This window comes from Aythya marila (assembly GCF_965140915.1).
Source record: "Aythya marila genome assembly, chromosome: 7".
Taxonomy (NCBI): Eukaryota; Metazoa; Chordata; class Aves; order Anseriformes; family Anatidae; genus Aythya; species Aythya marila.
In genome coordinates, this window is record NC_139048.1 from 7,551,579 (window position 1) to 7,568,288 (window position 16,710).

The window sequence follows — 16,710 nt, forward strand, 5'->3', positions numbered from 1 at the left end:
ACCCCTGCCTTGGTAAAGTGGTTTGCAATACAATGCCAAGTTACTTCTCATCTTAAATTCCTAAAGATTTTTTTTTTTTTTTCAGGGGAGCTTGACTTTTCTCTAATCATCACAGAAATAAAAGCATTCTTGAGTGGCTTTACAGTACAGTAAACTCAACCAAATGCTTTATTTTAGAAATAGTATTATATCAGAGTGGAAGCTGTCTTCCAAGGTACTGATTGCATGGGACTCTAAATCCCAGGGTAATGGGTTCAGCCCCCATGCATGAATTTGGAGAAGGCTGCCCGGGGAAGCAGCTGAGTCACCATCCCTGGAGGTATTTAAAGCATGTGTAATTGTGGTTCTTAGGGACATGGCTTAGTGGTAGACTTGGCAGTGCTAGGTTAATGGTTGGACTTGATGATCTTTTTTTACATACTTTAGTCAACATTCATCAACTGTTACATTCCGCATAACGTAGAAATTTAGCAGAAAGAGCATTTGCTCTTTCATGGAAATCTTGCAGGAAGAGCCCTTGTGGTTATTCCTGTGGGAGGACAGAAAAAAAAAAAAGGCAATATTTTCCTACAGGGATTAAATATCATTTTATGCCATGGGCTAAAAGATGATTGAGAAATTAAAAAAATAAATAAATAAATAATTTTTTTTTCTAAGTCCTGAATCTTAAAGTAAAATGAATATCGACTAGGCAGTCAAAACATTTTCAGCTTTCCTTCAATGTAGTCTCCACGCTGAAGTGAGCTATTTCAGATGGCTGAAAAAGTATTGCTTAATGCCTGTAAGCACTGTCAGAAATCAATAACTCTGAAATTTGCGCAATTTGTACATACTAAGTTTGGCACATCACTTTAATTCAGTCTGTTTACAATAGAATAAAAGTGGTTTGAGCAGTTGTCGAAAGGACAGAATTTCTTCTATATTGCAGAAATAGTTAATATGACAAATATCAAAATTATAATGATTTTTTTCATTGAAGCTCTGCAAAAAATGAAAATTCAAAGTATCATAGGAAATAGCATTGTTTTGGTGGTTACACATAACCTGTAGATAGTTACTACAGTTGCACTAAACTAGCTTTTCCTATTTAAAATATTTTGAGATCATAAAACATACCATTAATGAAGAAAAAAAAAAACCAACAAGATTTTCTATATATTTTTGGTGGGCAAACGATTGGCAAAGAAGTCAATAACATGAGCTTTTAAGAGCAACAATGCAGAAGAATTCCATGTGTTTTGAGAAGAAAAAAGTACGCTGAATTTAGTGTCGTATTTCCAGCAGACAAAGGCAGGTCTGTTGAAATTCTTTTTTCAATCTACACAAGTGCCTTCATCTTGAAGATGAAATTTATTCTCTTTTGTTATATATGTTCAAATCTAGGGTTTTGGTTATCTATGGAGTCTATTTTGTGATAATGGAATTCTTCTAAGCATTTTCAACAAGTAAAATTTGAAGAAGTTTAAGTGTCCAAAGGTGAGAATTAAATTAAAATATAACAGCATTCCACCTGAATGTGAATTACAACACTTAACCAGTTAGGCTCAAGATTTTAACACATTTCACCAAAAAATGTGAAGTATGCATTTTCAAATAAATCTGAGGTAATGCAGTAAAATACCTGCGCTGGGATGAACACCTTTCTTCTTGGTACTCTTCCTGGTGTTTTCCAGGTCCTCCAAAAACTATTATGATACAGCTAACTTTTTGGCAAGCTAACAATTGAGGGTGCCTTTGCTTTACAATTTTTTTCTGACACTTAGGATGAGGACTTTCGCACTCCACCACAGAGACCACAAACATCCAGTTCTAGGACCGTGATTCTCTCTGCTTCCCCTTTCCTGGCTGATAGGAGCAGTGGCTATCAGTAAGCTGGAGGAGCAGAGCGTTAAGCCAGGTGGTCATGAGCTCAGCATCTGACATCCCTGAAGGTCCTCCCCCATCAGGCTTTACTGGAGGTCCAGTTGTGCTGCCGCCATCCTGTTGGAACTTGTGGTCCTGTTTATTTTTTTCTTGCCTCCTTTTTCTGATGAAGGAAAAAAAACTCAGATGTGATGCACAGGGGTTTCATGAAGTCCTACTGTGCGTCCATCAGGTTGCTATGTCTAGCTCCAGTTTGATGTTACACAGATTACAATGTAATCGTGTTCAAAAATTGTGCCATTAATCATATTTTTTTTATTTTTTTTTTTTATTCTGGGAACATCGTGATTACATTTCATTCTGGCAAGAAGCCATTACTGTACATATTTAAAAGTTTGCATCATTTTGTTATAAATAATGATCTACTAGATAATTAACAAAGTCACAGACTTGGATGGGTCACACTGCCTTCCTGCAAGTAATTTTTTACAGCTTCAAACTTATAGTAAATATTTATATTTTATCTTAACATTTTGTCTGATTACCCTGTAGTTTTTTTCTGATTTCTTATACTAATAACTCAGAAATCCCTATGAAAAATGACTGCATCAGAAACTTTCTTCTTTTCCTTACTTAGAAATGCAGCTTTCTAGCCTTTTTGCCATCTATAAAATAAATTGTACAGCTCAGTTGTGTGTGTAATATATATATATCCATTGCTGTGTTCAGAAGAATACCCTTTAGAAAATGTTTTCAGGTATGGTTTGTAAGAAGCAAACAACCAGACATTAGACAGTCTTGTATGCTGGATGCTCTTCCTCTTTAGGATCAGGACATTGTCCTTTCAAGTGCTTAGCAGAAGAGAAGAACCAACGCAGTCTTGATTATGCACTTCCCTTTAGTGGACCAATATTTATTCACCAGTGTACAGGAAAACCTGAGCTAACATAATTTAAATGAAAACCAAGTTATGCTTTATACAAAGTATGTGTGTATTTAACCTGCTTTTTTTTTTTTTTTTTTTTTTTTTTTTTGCTTTCCTTGGCCTGGCTGCTGCATCCAGCCCATCTAGAGGGAGAAGCCTCTCCAGTGGAGGGCAAGGAAGGCATGACAGTGTAAGCAAGGACCAACAAGGGTTTATAGGAGAGCTCAGCAAGGGCCAGCTGAGGGCTCCTTTGAGAGCTGAAGCTCTTTCTGAGTGCCTGAATCTGTTCAGGCAAGCCTTGGAGGTGCCAGTGAAACAAAGACCTAAGGCACTCTAGGAGACTGAGTAAACTTTGTTCAGGTCAGGAAACCACCTGGAGAAGGACTCTTGTGGCAACCATACAGTAGTGGGGGAAGGCTTTCTTTTCAAATCTTGTGTCTAGTCTGGTCCACCCAGCGAAAATGAGTTTTCTCTGCTAAAACAGAAAGCTCAGTCTGATCTGTTTCTTGCTGGTCTAGTGAAGTATATTATTGAGATTAGAAGGCAGTAGCGTGTCTGCCTAAAGCAAAGGGCAAATCAACCTTTGCATCCCTCCCAGTGAGGGGGTGAGATGGGGTGAGAAGTCAAGTATCGTTCACATTTGGTTACGTTTACAGACATCTTAGGGTACGGTTTATTTAGGAATATCCAGGATGCATCTACACGTAAATGATTAGAATAAGGATTGAATTTAGACAGCATCCAGGAAGTTTGAATAGTGCACCTTCATAATTTAAAAGAAGATATCGTTGCTTTTCAACTCAATTATGTCTGCTAGTAAAGCTGCAGGATCGATGCAGGCATTCCATCATAAAAGCTTTCTTTTTTTTTTTTTTTTTTTAATTATTTACTGGTGTTACCAGCAAGTGTCTATATCTACCTGGAGACCGTCCTGTAGATTTATCTGTGCATCACATGATTACACGATTAAACCAGCCAAATTTCTTTAACAGCTAAGAGCTGTGGTTGATGTAATGAATACTTGCAGAAAAGAATCAGTTGTGACTCCAACTTTCAGACTTGCCTTTCAGATTAGCCTGATGTGTTTACTTCATTGGTGTGTACAGTGCTCTGTGGGTATTCTGCTGTCATCAGGATTTCACAGAAGTAGTGGCAAAAGAGCCAAGAAACAGGATTATCTGGTATTTTAATAGAACAAACAGGTCTTGATTTTCAACAGTGTGTTTCCAGCTGATCATCAATTGGATTACAGGGGAATTATCTCATTTGCCAGTCATAAGGTTCTTCCTGAACTATAAAATTACAAATAAAAATACAAGGAGCCATTGTTGCTGACTCAAGAAATACTTAGCCTTTTCATCCCGTATTTATTGAATAATTTTTATGACTAAACGTATAAGTTCAAATTGTTCTGTGTGCAATTATCTTTACTGAAGCATTTGCAGAGCTATTCAGGCAATTGTTATAAAACAAAAAGCAGCCAAGTTCGCCCCAGTATCACAGTGCCTTTAGTAGAGACGCTGCATGTGGCAGTTGATGGCAAATATCTAAGAATAGTTAGCTCTGCTTTTTCTGTAGGACAAATCCTTAAGGCATTTACAACACTAGTTTCTTCCACTTCCATTTTTTTTTCTTAATCTCCTTTCACCTCAAATACAAATCCCTTGAGACTTTTTGTACCCTAAATTTCTCACCTCAGAGGAAGACAGAGAAAACAGAGATTGCAGGAATTAACACTGACAGAGTCGCTAACCTTTTCAGAAACTTCCAATAAATTTACAATTTCAGTGATATTCACCATCAGGAGAACAGTTGATTTTACTCATCAGGGCTAGTCTAGCAAATGTACAAGAAATACAGTTTTTAAAATCTAAGATGATAATTTTGCCTTTGGTCACCAAAGTCTAAAATGACTTTAACCTCCGTGCATCATTTTTGACTTCCCTACACAGGGCATGAGTCAGGGCAGATTTCATCCTACAATTTAGAATAAGATATGTATAGTAAGTGAAAGCAAAATCTTCCTCTAGGATTTAATATTCTCTGCTCTGTAAATGTGTGCATATCCAGTGTAGCATGAACAGTGAAAGCTGAATGCTCATCACTAGCTAGAGCTGTGCACATCTGAAAGGAGAACTTTACCAGTTTTTGCACACTATTTTGTATGTGGATGTTTTATTACTTTCAATTAAGTATAGGAGGTTGGAAATGAAGCCTACATGTAAATGAAGCAGTACACAAATGGAAGATGCCAACACTCACGTTTTTACGTGGCTTTTCTCAGGTGCTGTTCATTTGATCTCAATGTTCTGAAATACAAATGCTTTCCACCAATATATTTTTGAATATGCCTTGAATGCTATGTTTGTACAGCACTAGACTTAATTAGAATGAATTACTTTTCTAGAACTTTAGTTTTTCTCCAGAGATGATGAGGTTCACTAATACAAACATATTTTACATAGTATAAGGTAGGGTTTCCTGTCCCATGGTTCAGAACTGCATGGTTTCTAGAAAACCACATTGCTGGTAATTGCAGAAGTTTAAGAAGACAAAAGGAAGGTTGTCACCAGTATGCTCAAGCTAACAATCTAAATGTTGATGCTGCTTGAGTCACAGTAGCTGCCAGTGCCCATGGATGCTAAAGGTTGAAACTGCCAACATATGAGTTAGAAGCTGAAGTTTGAAATGATGCTATGCTAGCAGCTGTATTGTGTTGCTTTAGACTTTATATGCACATGAATTACTAACACTTAACATATAATCTTTTGTGTTTTCATCTTTTATATTTCTGCTTCACTTCTTGACATCAAGTTCCTTTGCTGACTGCTGTATTCTCTTGTGCTGTGGAATTTAGCACATTGCTGTAGAAGCATGAATCACCTCTCCCACTTTAGCATGAATTGCCTCTACGAACAGCTAGGGGGCTGTATTATTCCACTTTTAAAGCAATAAGACATAAATCGAGGGATACAACTATCATCAGTCCCTCCTAACAACTTTTTCCTTACCAGTTCAAGCAAACATCAATGCCTATACCCGTATATCAGTATTTAAAGTTTAATGAAATCAATTCGTATGTGGTATGGAGCTCCACAAGTGCCTGGCAACAGTTTTGTTCATATTTTCAACTTTTAAGGGTAAATGAATTTGGCTAGGTGCACGTTTTGTCCTCTTTCTTAACTGCAAGCTCTCTGAATTGCACTGTAGTGTTTTAGTACTTATGCATCTGTTCTACTGAAGTCAAAACCAGGTCACATATTAGATATGATTTCGCTCAGGATTTTTTATTTTTATTTTTCTGGGTGGTCTGACACTACACAAACACAACCTCTGGTGAGGACAGGGAAGCAAGAGATTATGAAAACTTTCTGGCCAAGAACAGCTGTGTGAATTCATTACCAGTTCAGATTAAAGGTGTTTTTGTTGTTGGTGTTGTTTTTGTCCATTTTTAAATGTTTTTCTGGTGCAACTGGGAGCTTTATTTTCTTATCCTTTTGCGTGAATTAGGTCACTCAGTAATTTGGATTGCACTTCCACATGGTTTTTATTTGATTACTGTGTGAATGCTCATTGTTTACTTTGCTGTTGTTTTATGTTTTTCCTGATACTTACTGAAAGCTGTAAACCCAAATAAATGACAAGTTCAGTAAAAACTCAATCTTGCTTTTGTGCTGCAAAAGCCCATTCAAGGCTTCATAAGCCCCTCAAAATTGATTTTTGGAGCACTGTTATTTAATCTGTCCTTTAGAAAACTTTAATGCCTTGAGCAAATCCTTTTTGCCTTATTCCCACCATTAGATGCTTTGACTTCATGGTAAGCAGATATATGTAAGACAAAAAGAGATGCAGTGCAGATTCTTCCCCCAGTCCCTAGTAATTCTCTAACTTTTCCACCCTCCCTTTCTCATTATGAAATAAAACCTCCTGTGTAAACACTACCGCTTGTGCTCTCATGGCACCCAGCCTTATTCCCATCAGTCGCTTGCTCTCCCCCACCTGCTATAGCTGACTCATTAATTCAGCTTCAGCTTTGCTTCACCTTTTCCTTCCCCAAAGAATTACATGTAAAGTTTATGGCACTGTTCTTATTTCAGCATACTGTGTCTCTACATACCCGCTGGGCCCACAGATAATACTGCGCAACTTTCCTCTGGCTCAGTGGCTCCAACTTCAGTATTTTCTTGCAGGGTTGAGTCTTTAAAAGGAGGTCTGTGGCAGAGGTGGTGGAGGGAATTAACTGGCTAGCTGTGGTCCAGTCAATGTATTAATTCGACCTTTTTGTCAGCTTACCATTACATTGTCATCTGAACTGCAGCCAGCCAGAACAACCTAACGCAGTGCTCCAATGCCGCAGCTTTTGCATATGGGACTAGCTGCAAAACAACATCAACTAGCATTTGAGTCAGCTTTTCTTCCGTGTGACACCCTTCTGAGAGTTTGCTGTCAACCTTTAATTTACATGCAAATGAGGAGGCAGAAGGAAATCCAGTATGATTGAATACAGAAAAAAACAGTATTCTGACTTCACACGTCTTGTATGACTGGCCTAAAGTACCATATGGCCCTGACTAGCGATGGGGAGTGATGCTGTTCCTGTATTCAGTGCAGTTAGGTGCAGCCTGTAAGTGGCAAGAAGCTGCAATCTGCCCATAGTTCTTGGCTTTGGAAATACAAACAAAAAATCAAAAAACAACAGCAACAAAAAACAACCCCAAAAAACAGGCTTTGAATCTTTTTTTTTTTTTTTTTTTTTCCCCCACAGAATCTCTAACAGCAAATAACCCTTCCTTCCTCATTACCATGCCTTTTCTTTATTAAAAGTTTTCAGTTAATGAACACCAGCTAATGTAGAACAGAGAACCAAGAGTCTAAAATTATGTAAGACCTGAAGAAATAGCAGTTATTGCTGGCAGTAAGTAGCTCAGGAAGTTAGTTCTGTCTTCCACATTATTTATATTGTAATGGCATTTAAACAATAATTCAGCAGTGATTATGTTGTCATCCGTCTTGTAATGAAATGTTTGTCCCTAGCAGCTGTACCTTATATTTCTTATGTTATATTCATTGTTCTGGAACTTTTTAACAAAAATCAATCAATAGAATAGAAAACTAGCTTAAATATCTTTACAATGTTCACATTAAGGAATTAAATTAAATAAACAAACAAACAAAAAAAAGCTTTTACTGAAGAGCCTCATGGCTTGGGTGGTTGTCACATACAAATAGTAAGGTGGACCATGGTTTGACCAAAATCAACAGCAAAGCACCCATGGACTTAGTTTTACCCTAGAGGAGGTAAAAGGCAAGTGGAAAAGAACATGAAAAGAGCATAGGGTTTATGACTCTAGCCACAGAGTGGGCTAGAGGTTTTCAATGAAAAAGTGGCAGATATGTCAGCTGATGATTTTTCTCAAGATGAGGGAAGGGATCTTGCTCATAAATAAATTACTTCATTGTTTGTTCTTCTTGCTATCTTAAATGTAGAAATAGTGGGTGGCCATACTGCAGACTTCAGCTCCCTGGTGAGTCAGTTGTCTTGCTTGCCTGTAGGGGATAATTGTTTGAAATAAAATTAATAAAAGCTCCAGATAAAACTAGTGCTATCGATTAACATTATTGTTGACATCCTCCACTGAGGATAAACAAAGTCTAGCTAATTACTGAATTTACAGATCGGGCTGAGTACTACTGCTATAACCTGTCTAGAATTAGCTCAGTGAAGTCACCACTGAAGCAGGAGTGACTTCTGGCAGCAGGTGAGGTGAGCAGTGAAGGTCTGGTGTTCTGCAGTGGTGGGTGATCCAGTTTGGGGTATTTTCAGGCTGGGACCTTTGTAAATTCTCAAAACCCCTGAAAATGGTTTGTAGCTATGATTTGCAGGAGTGTATACATAAGATATATGTATACAATGGCACTTGAAATTTGCTGCATACCTCAAGTGTTGATGGGACGGGAGTCCAAAACGCAAGTGATAAGGTGGGTTCAGCTACCCAAAACCACAGTGATCTTCTACAAAGAGAGCAAAGTACTTGTGTTGTCTCACTGCTGTCAGGGTCTCAGTATTAGTTTAGGCATAAATGGAAAGGATGGCATCTGGAGACTAATGAATACTGGACATAAATTGACAAAAACCATAACAAATTCCATCTCCAAAAGAAAAATAAAATAGTAATTTCTGCCATGGTACAATTGTTCTCATGATATGCAATAAGCTTTCTCATGCCTCTAGTCCTGATCAAAAAAAAAAAAAAAAAAAGGCAGTGGTTGGACATTGAGCAAGTGTATGTAGCATGGACTTTCTCCTTGGATTTTGTTTTTAGAACATAGTTGTGTTTTAAAACTTTTTTGGATTAAGAAATTTTAACCTTTTTTAACTTTGAATGCTAGTTTTTCAGTGATAAACCAAAGACTGGCAAGAGGAGTGTTTAGTGACAATCTTCAGCATTTTGGATGCATGCTTTTCCAGATGTCTTGTTATTTCTGAACTGCCAGTAACATTTTTATTTTTAACACTTTTAAAACACGATTTCAATTTCACTGTAATAGTAAACACCCCACAAAAGCTGTGTTTTATAACAGCAAAAGTCACTATTAATGCAGAGCTGTGCAGTGTGTTGGTTTTATATACCAAATAATATTGCGTGTATGTGTTTACATATGTATGTATTCAGAACATTAATGCATGAATGGTTTTGCAAATAGTGGTCTGGATTTCAGTTTTACTTTTGCTTGCCTTGCTCTGGTATGAATGTTGTAACTATTCCTGACTTACACCTCTAAATTATAGGTGAATTAACCTACCTGTTTATTAGACATACAAATAGCTTCTACATTAAGCTCTACCAAATAACTTGTATAACTTTGCGTGCCATAAAGATGTTAAAATTACCAGTGAAGAAGTAATCATCTCTGTACCTCACTTCAATTTGCACTGAAGTGTTCGGAAAGGCCAGCTTGTTGCATTGCTTATATAGCAGCTACTTCAAAAGCTGAGACTGACTTCTATCAACAGTGCCATCACCAATTTAGCACCTTCTGGTTATCTTTGAACACTCCAAAAATCTGGCCATTGTCTGTTTCTCTTTGATGGTATCCTTGTACATGCAGCAGATAACAGATTTTTTTTTTTTTTTCTCCCCACTATGGATAGCATATGTCCCCTCATACTAAACAACCAAAACACAGAGGGTTGTGCCTTGGTCAGTTGCAACCTGAGATCAGGACTGTGACTTCTTGGGGAGAATCAGTACTCTGGACAGGTTCATCTGTCTGTTTTTCATAGAAATACAGCTCTGCCTGTTAAGAGAAAGTGGCAGGAGTGGAAGACCAGAAAAAAAACAGAGCTTCCACCCAGCAAGGTTCTGTGCCTGGTGTATTTTCTGTCTACCCCAGCATATGCTAGGCTTTTAAGGAAGTGTTTCTGAAGTACCTGACAACAGTCTAGCTCCATCTGCCACTCAGTTTTCTCTGTAAAAGTGGCCAGCCTGATCATCTCCCTTCTCAGAAGGAGAGGCAGGTTCCTTCGGGCAGCATGTGTCGCGAGGAGAAGCGCATTCCCCAAGTCAAACGGGCCAAACAGCTTGCTCGCCAAATTGCCAAGTACAGCGCAGGCTGATCCTTTTCAAGGAGAAAACATTTGGCTGCAGCCAAAACCCAAGAACACCTGAATCGAATTTTCCGCGTTTGAAAGCGAGGAGGTCCGGGCACCGGCGCTATTTTCGGCTTTGGGGGCAGCCCCACACGGTAGCAGCTGCGGGGAAGCCACCCCAGGCGCAGCATTAGGGCCACCTGCCACGAAGCGGGGACGTGAGGGGGCGCTGCCCCCTCCGGGAGCCGGCTGAGGGCTGATGTCCCCCGGGGGGGGCTCCCCGGGGCCGGGCTGAGGGGACAAGGAGCGGCGGCCACCCCGGGGCCGGCAGGGGGAGGTCGCCACCGCCGGGCCCCTGTGGAGGCGTGGGCAGGAGGGAAGCCGGGCATCGCCCTGCCCCTAACTCACTCGCTCGGTGGTGGCTTCTCCTCAGAAACCCACCCGGGTCGCCCCCTGCCCGCCCGGCTTCCTCGGGCAAAGTTTCTCGGAGGTGGCGGCGCCGCACCTGCCCCTGCCAAAGAAGCCCCAGCCCCGGCGGCGGAGGAGGCGAGGGGTGGCACCGCCGGCAGGCGAATAAATAAAGTTGCGGGTTTGGGGAGGGGACGAGCACCCTGGGGAGCCTTCGGCGGGGCTGTCAGCGGCTCGCCCCGGGTCTCGTTGTCCCCCCCACCCCCGCCCCGTGCACGCCCGGTCCCTCCCCGGGAAGAGGCGCTGCCCACCCGAGGAGGCGCCCGGCGCCGGTGCCCCGCTGCCGCTGCTCACTCGCACACAGCCACAGCCGGGCGTGCACTTCTCGGCGCCCCCGCTAAGTCAGCCCTGGTGTTTTCAGGTTGCTCAGACCTGAAACCTAAGAAAAAAAAAAAAAAAAAAGAATTAAAGGCAAAAAGCTCAGCCGCTCAGCTTTTGCGTCGCTGCTCCCGCCGCCGGGGGTGGGAGTGGTGAAGAGGAGAGAGGTGGTTTTCTATTTTTTTTATTATTATTATTTTTTTTTTAACCTCCCTCGATTTCAATGGATGTGAACTTGGAGTCTTTGGACCTCGGCGGTTTTGGAATATCTACCCTCTGATCCTTTTTGTTGTGGCACAGCAGCTCGTTTGGGGAAACCATCCGAAGACAGCAAGATGTTTCTCGCTCTCTTGTACTTCGCGTTGCCCTTAGTGGGTAAGTTGCCGGGGTCTGATTTCTTTCTGTACATCGCTTCATAAAGCAAGGCATGGGGTTTATGGCATCGGATGCCTGATGGTTGCCAGCTTATTGTTTAGGCAGCACAGTGAAGTTTCCAGTAGTTTTTTATGGCTCTGCTGCACATCACTTAGCCCAGTCTACGTTTCGGGCTTCAGGAGGTTGTACACTTAGGTACTTGCCTGTGTAGCCTCCTGTTAAATTGGGCTCTCACAAGTTATGGGAAAACTTTTCATTTTAATAAGATAAGGCTGCTTAGGGGGTGAGGAGGGTGATCTGAGCCGGCTGAAGGATCACATCTTCACCTGGAGCTGGCAACCTGCCCGACTGCGAGAGGTTTGCAGCCCTGGCTGGCTCCCTTTCCACAGGAGGTGTTTGCCTTTCCGTCCGTGTGTCTGAGGGAGTGTGACGGGGGCACGATGGAGAGGAGAGAGTTAATGCAATTTGCTTTGTTCTCCCGCAAAAGCATCATACGTGGAGAGAAATGGAAGGGGGGAGAATCATAAATCCCCCTTTTAAGATATGTGTAGAATAAGCAAAACTGTGTACAGCCTTTAAAAAGTGACTGACGCAAAAAAAAAGGAGGCTAATATCAATCAGCGAGGATACTTATCTCTCCGAGCGGGTTGTTTGTGGATGTAATTGAAATTACAGCAAAGCTGTTGTGGAAAGTGAGGCTGAGTGTTTAACCCCTCAGTTAAGCACGGGAGCGGGGAGGTTATTTGTTTCTCCAAAGTGGATCCAAGGAATAATGAACGCTCGTTGTGTCAGGCACGTTAACCCCTCTGGGTTTTTATTCCATTTCGCGTTCTCTCATAAACCAACCGGCAGGGTCAAAACCTCCACTTTCTGTGTGTTCCCACTTCAGTGGATCTGCCTAAGACTGTGAAAGCCCCAGGTGGTTTCCGAAACCACCCTGAGGTTTGCAAGGTGCCGCCTGCGGCGAGGAGGTGCCTTGTGCTTCCCGGATGCCTGCCCGGGAGCCCTGGTTAGATTGGCCACATCCCTCAAAGAGAGTTTGTTGGTTTGTGTTTCCTCTTTCTAGATGTACTTTTGTCCGCAGAAGTGAGCGGGCTGCCTGGAGGGGACCGCCTGGACTGCGTGAAAGCCAGCGATCAATGTCTGAAGGAGCAGAGCTGTAGTACTAAATACAGGACACTGAGGCAGTGTGTAGCTGGCAAAGAGAGCAACTTCAGCCGGGCGACAGGCCTGGAGGCGAAGGACGAATGCAGAAGCGCCATGGAGGCTCTCAAGCAGAAATCTCTGTACAACTGCCGCTGTAAGAGGGGCATGAAGAAGGAGAAAAACTGCCTGCGCATTTACTGGAGCATGTACCAGAGCTTACAGGGTACGTTGCAAAACACAGAAACATTACACTCCCCCTAATGCAGTGTGATTTCGCAGCCCCTCGCGTCAGCTAGCTGCTGCCACTGAGACTAAACTGAGGTTCTGACCTCGTAATTCATATTGTGCTCTTCAGCTGCAAACTGAGGACCTTTCATCCGACTCAAGAACAGCTGCTGCTCCGTCTCCTGTTGTTGGGAAATCCACAATGAGGGTTTCCTCCAGGGGACCCAGCTGACCTTTCTAAACCAGAGTCAAACGATAAGGGCATTAGCAAGTGCAAAAGCTACAAAAACAGTCATTTGGAGACATTTTCCTAATAATTCAAGTCCTTAATTAGGACTCACCTAACAAGATCACAGGACACTGAAACTGATTTCTTAGCTCTTTGCTGACAGTTAAATGTAATATGAAGAGGAGCATTGTTTTAAGGAAAAGTTTTTGTTTCCAGTATACTCTAGTAATAATCCCTGGGCAAACAGAGGCAGAAAAAAGATCTGTGCTTCCTAGACCAGGAAGTGACGCTTAAAAGGGATATGACAGAGACTGACTTGCAACTTCTGTTTTCATTGATGCCATTGGCAAACTTTCCATAGTCTGTTGAGAACAGTCAGGTCCTTGGGAGAGATCTGTCATTTTTTTTTTTGGCCCTGCTTTTCTCTAGCCCTGGAGTTGAAGATGCAGTCTTTCATTTCCATGTGGTCCCCATTAAACTTTTTTTTCTGTACCTACTTTTGCATTCTTCTGTGGAAGCCATCCCTTTCTGTTCGTTTATTCAGGCATCAACTGGAACATTTTAATGAGTCAATATCTATTTGTGTTCTAACTTTCATAATAAATTGCATTACTCTTGAGCATTTTCTGCATCATTACTAAGTTTCCCTTCCAACAGCATCTTGCTAGGAATGTTTTATTCCAAAGATGTTAGTTTTTTGGCTGCCACCTGGGCTGCTCCTCTACATAAGAACTGTGCTGCTAATGTGAGCGAATGGGAAACATCCCTGCTACAGCTTCTCTCATGTTTGCATGTTGAGATGGGACAGTCTGGGTGATGTCAGACTGTTACTGCAAATTATGACCTTATTCACAGAGGAAGGACAGAAAAGAACAAGTGACAGGGATAAACAACTTGCTTCTTTCACGTGTTTATAGAGAAATAGCCACACAAGCGGATTAAAGCAGAGTACCTTTTCCAGTTACAGAATAATTTTATTTGAAAGTAAAAGTAAACACAAAATCTTAGCCTGAATTCTTGTATAAAAAAATTTAAAATATTTTTTGCCTTTAGGAAATGACTTGCTTGAAGATTCCCCCTATGAACCAGTTAACAGCAGACTATCAGACATATTCAGGCTAGCACCAATTGTATCAGGTAAGCAGACTTAAAATTCTTTAGCTGAAACATGCTTTTAATCTGCTGCTGCTATGGAACTTTTGTAGCTTGTGGAGCACAACCCTCTTAAGTAGAATGTTAATGACTTTTTGGATTTAATAAGTTCATGATAGAGTTGCACAGAGCAAAATACTAACTGGTTTTTAAATAATAAGTAAAACTGAAGGAGTTCTTGGCAGGATGGCAATTTGTATTCTTCTTGAGTCATTCTTGACAATAAATGCTAAATTTTCCTGTAGGTGGCAATCTGATTCCCCATGTTCCTAATTTCCTTTTTGGGAATGTGGTCAGTGCAAGTTACCTCCCATTGACATTCAAGAGAAACGGAAGACAATCTTTCAAATGTTTCTATAAGGGAATGCTTCATAGTTTCACACAGGTTGTTTTTATTATTAATTTCAAATTAAGGCTTGTCATATTTTCTGGAACTGCTGTCTGTTTAAGGAGCCAATTTACAACTTTTTTCTTTTTCCAGTTTTTCTCTTAATTTTTGCTGGTACTTTGTGCATATCTTTCAGAACTTACTTGTAATAATTAGACTATGTTGCTCAATAATTAAATTACGCTGCTTGTTTTTATCAGATTAAGTTTCACTAATTTAGGATCATATTGAAACAATGAATTTGTGGCATTGATGGGGTTTACAGGTCAGAATTCATATTCTTTTTCATAATTTCAGGAAGTCTTATGAAGCTGCAGTACATACTCAGGACTTCTGTTTGTTTAGTTTCATAAAACAAAACAATGCAGAGCGTAACGTGTGTGTCTGATTGTGTTAAAGCTGTAGTTAACTGACATGCTACAGATAAGCATTAGTAGGTTGCTCTTCAAAAGAAGGGAGAAAAAAAAAATGCCAGAGAGAGTGGCTTGACCAATTTTGAGCAGTACTTACACTTGTTAGGACCTTAAGTCTCATTAAAAGCCAGGGGGATGTAGGTTGTTAAGCATTTAATGGTACAGATTTTCAAAGGCATATAGACATATAAAATGTAGATAACTGCCCATTGGGATTTTCAGAAGGGCTAAGTGATTTAAATAGGTGTTAGATGCCCAGACGATTTTAAAAATTCTAAGTGCTTAATGCATCTTTAGGTGTCTTAATGCCTTTGAAAATCAGACCTTCAGTCACTTTTCAAGATGTGGCTTCAGATACAAATCACATACATCCTTTGAAAGGATAATCTGAGTTTGGTGAGCAAGTCTGTTGCAGAAATAGAGAGCAAAGATTAATTTCTGAAGAATTTTCATTTATTTATTTATTAAAACCAACAACAAGCAACTGAATACAAAATCAATGTAGAGGAGTTCTGGGCTGTTTTCTTAAAGTTTATGGTCAGCCTGCCAAGGGTCAAATTCCAACCAACCTTTGCAGTGCTATGATCTCTGTGGAAATACCCTATGTACGCTCTGACTCTTCATTATACTTCAGATTGCATATTTATTTACAAATTATCTTAGAACTGCAACAAGTTTTTCTACTTATATAGTGTGACAATAAAATATGATATATTTGCCGACAAGTGATGTCCTTCCTGCCACTGCCACTTGGAATGCTGGTGGGCTAGTTAGGACACATTCACTGTTAGTGGTGCACCACAAATTCCTGTTTGCTTTGATGGAAGTTTCAGTCTTACAACAATTGGAGGCATAGATTCACACGGAACAACAAACAAACGTTTTAATAAAGAGGAAAAGCAGCATTATTTGGAAGTATTGCAATCTTTAAGAGAAATACTAGCAAAAGTTACTTTACTTATCATCATGGTTACTACTGCATGTACCATTCTTCAGAGGTGCCAAGACTTCAAGCTTTTCAGGACTCTTTGCGTACCCCAAACAGCAGAACTTTGTAAGATTTTTATGTCCTGATTTTTTTTTTTTTTTTTTTTAAAGATAGAAAAAGTGTACAAGCGGTATTGGCAGTAGTGTCATAACTGCTGATCTGCTAATACGATAATATATTCTTACAAATGTTGCTGCAGTGTTAACTCTCATGAAAGTTACCTGGGTGCAATTAAAAGCAGGGATTAACCCATGGTTCTCATTTAGGTTATTTTATGGTACTGTATGACTTGGTATATATCAAGCCTACTGCTTCTGCTGTTTTTTTTATTATTAGTTTTTTGAAACAGTGTAGAAAATCACAGTAATCATCTTTTGTGGTACATGGGGGCAGGGGGAGATGTTTGGCTAACAGGATTATTTTGTGTTTTATATAAGTCTTTTGGAGCACACCTAAGTCTAAGAAATGGAGGACAGTTTTAAAAAGAGGTTAAAGTTGGCCTGATTCTGTGCTGCAAGATGTTCAAAATTACATCCTTTACTTAAACAGAACACCATATTCTTATTCCTTCAAGCATCAATATGTTGACTTAAAACAAAATTCAGGAATATATTGCTAACCCTGTTACT

At 40.3% G+C, this 16,710-nt stretch overlaps 1 protein-coding gene across 1 annotated transcript in view; it reads left to right on the top strand.

Moving 5' to 3' along the window:
* The first annotated feature begins 11,020 nt into the window (after positions 1 to 11,020).
* Positions 11,021 to 16,710, top strand: part of GFRA1 (GDNF family receptor alpha 1) — a 145,756-nt gene continuing 140,066 nt past the window's right edge. Inside the window, exons 1-3 of the mRNA XM_082764717.1 lie at positions 11,021 to 11,540; positions 12,607 to 12,909; positions 14,194 to 14,277. Coding sequence (XP_082620843.1) covers positions 11,501 to 11,540; positions 12,607 to 12,909; positions 14,194 to 14,277 — 427 coding nt within the window. The 5' untranslated portion in view covers positions 11,021 to 11,500. The remainder of the gene's footprint in view (positions 11,541 to 12,606; positions 12,910 to 14,193; positions 14,278 to 16,710) is intronic.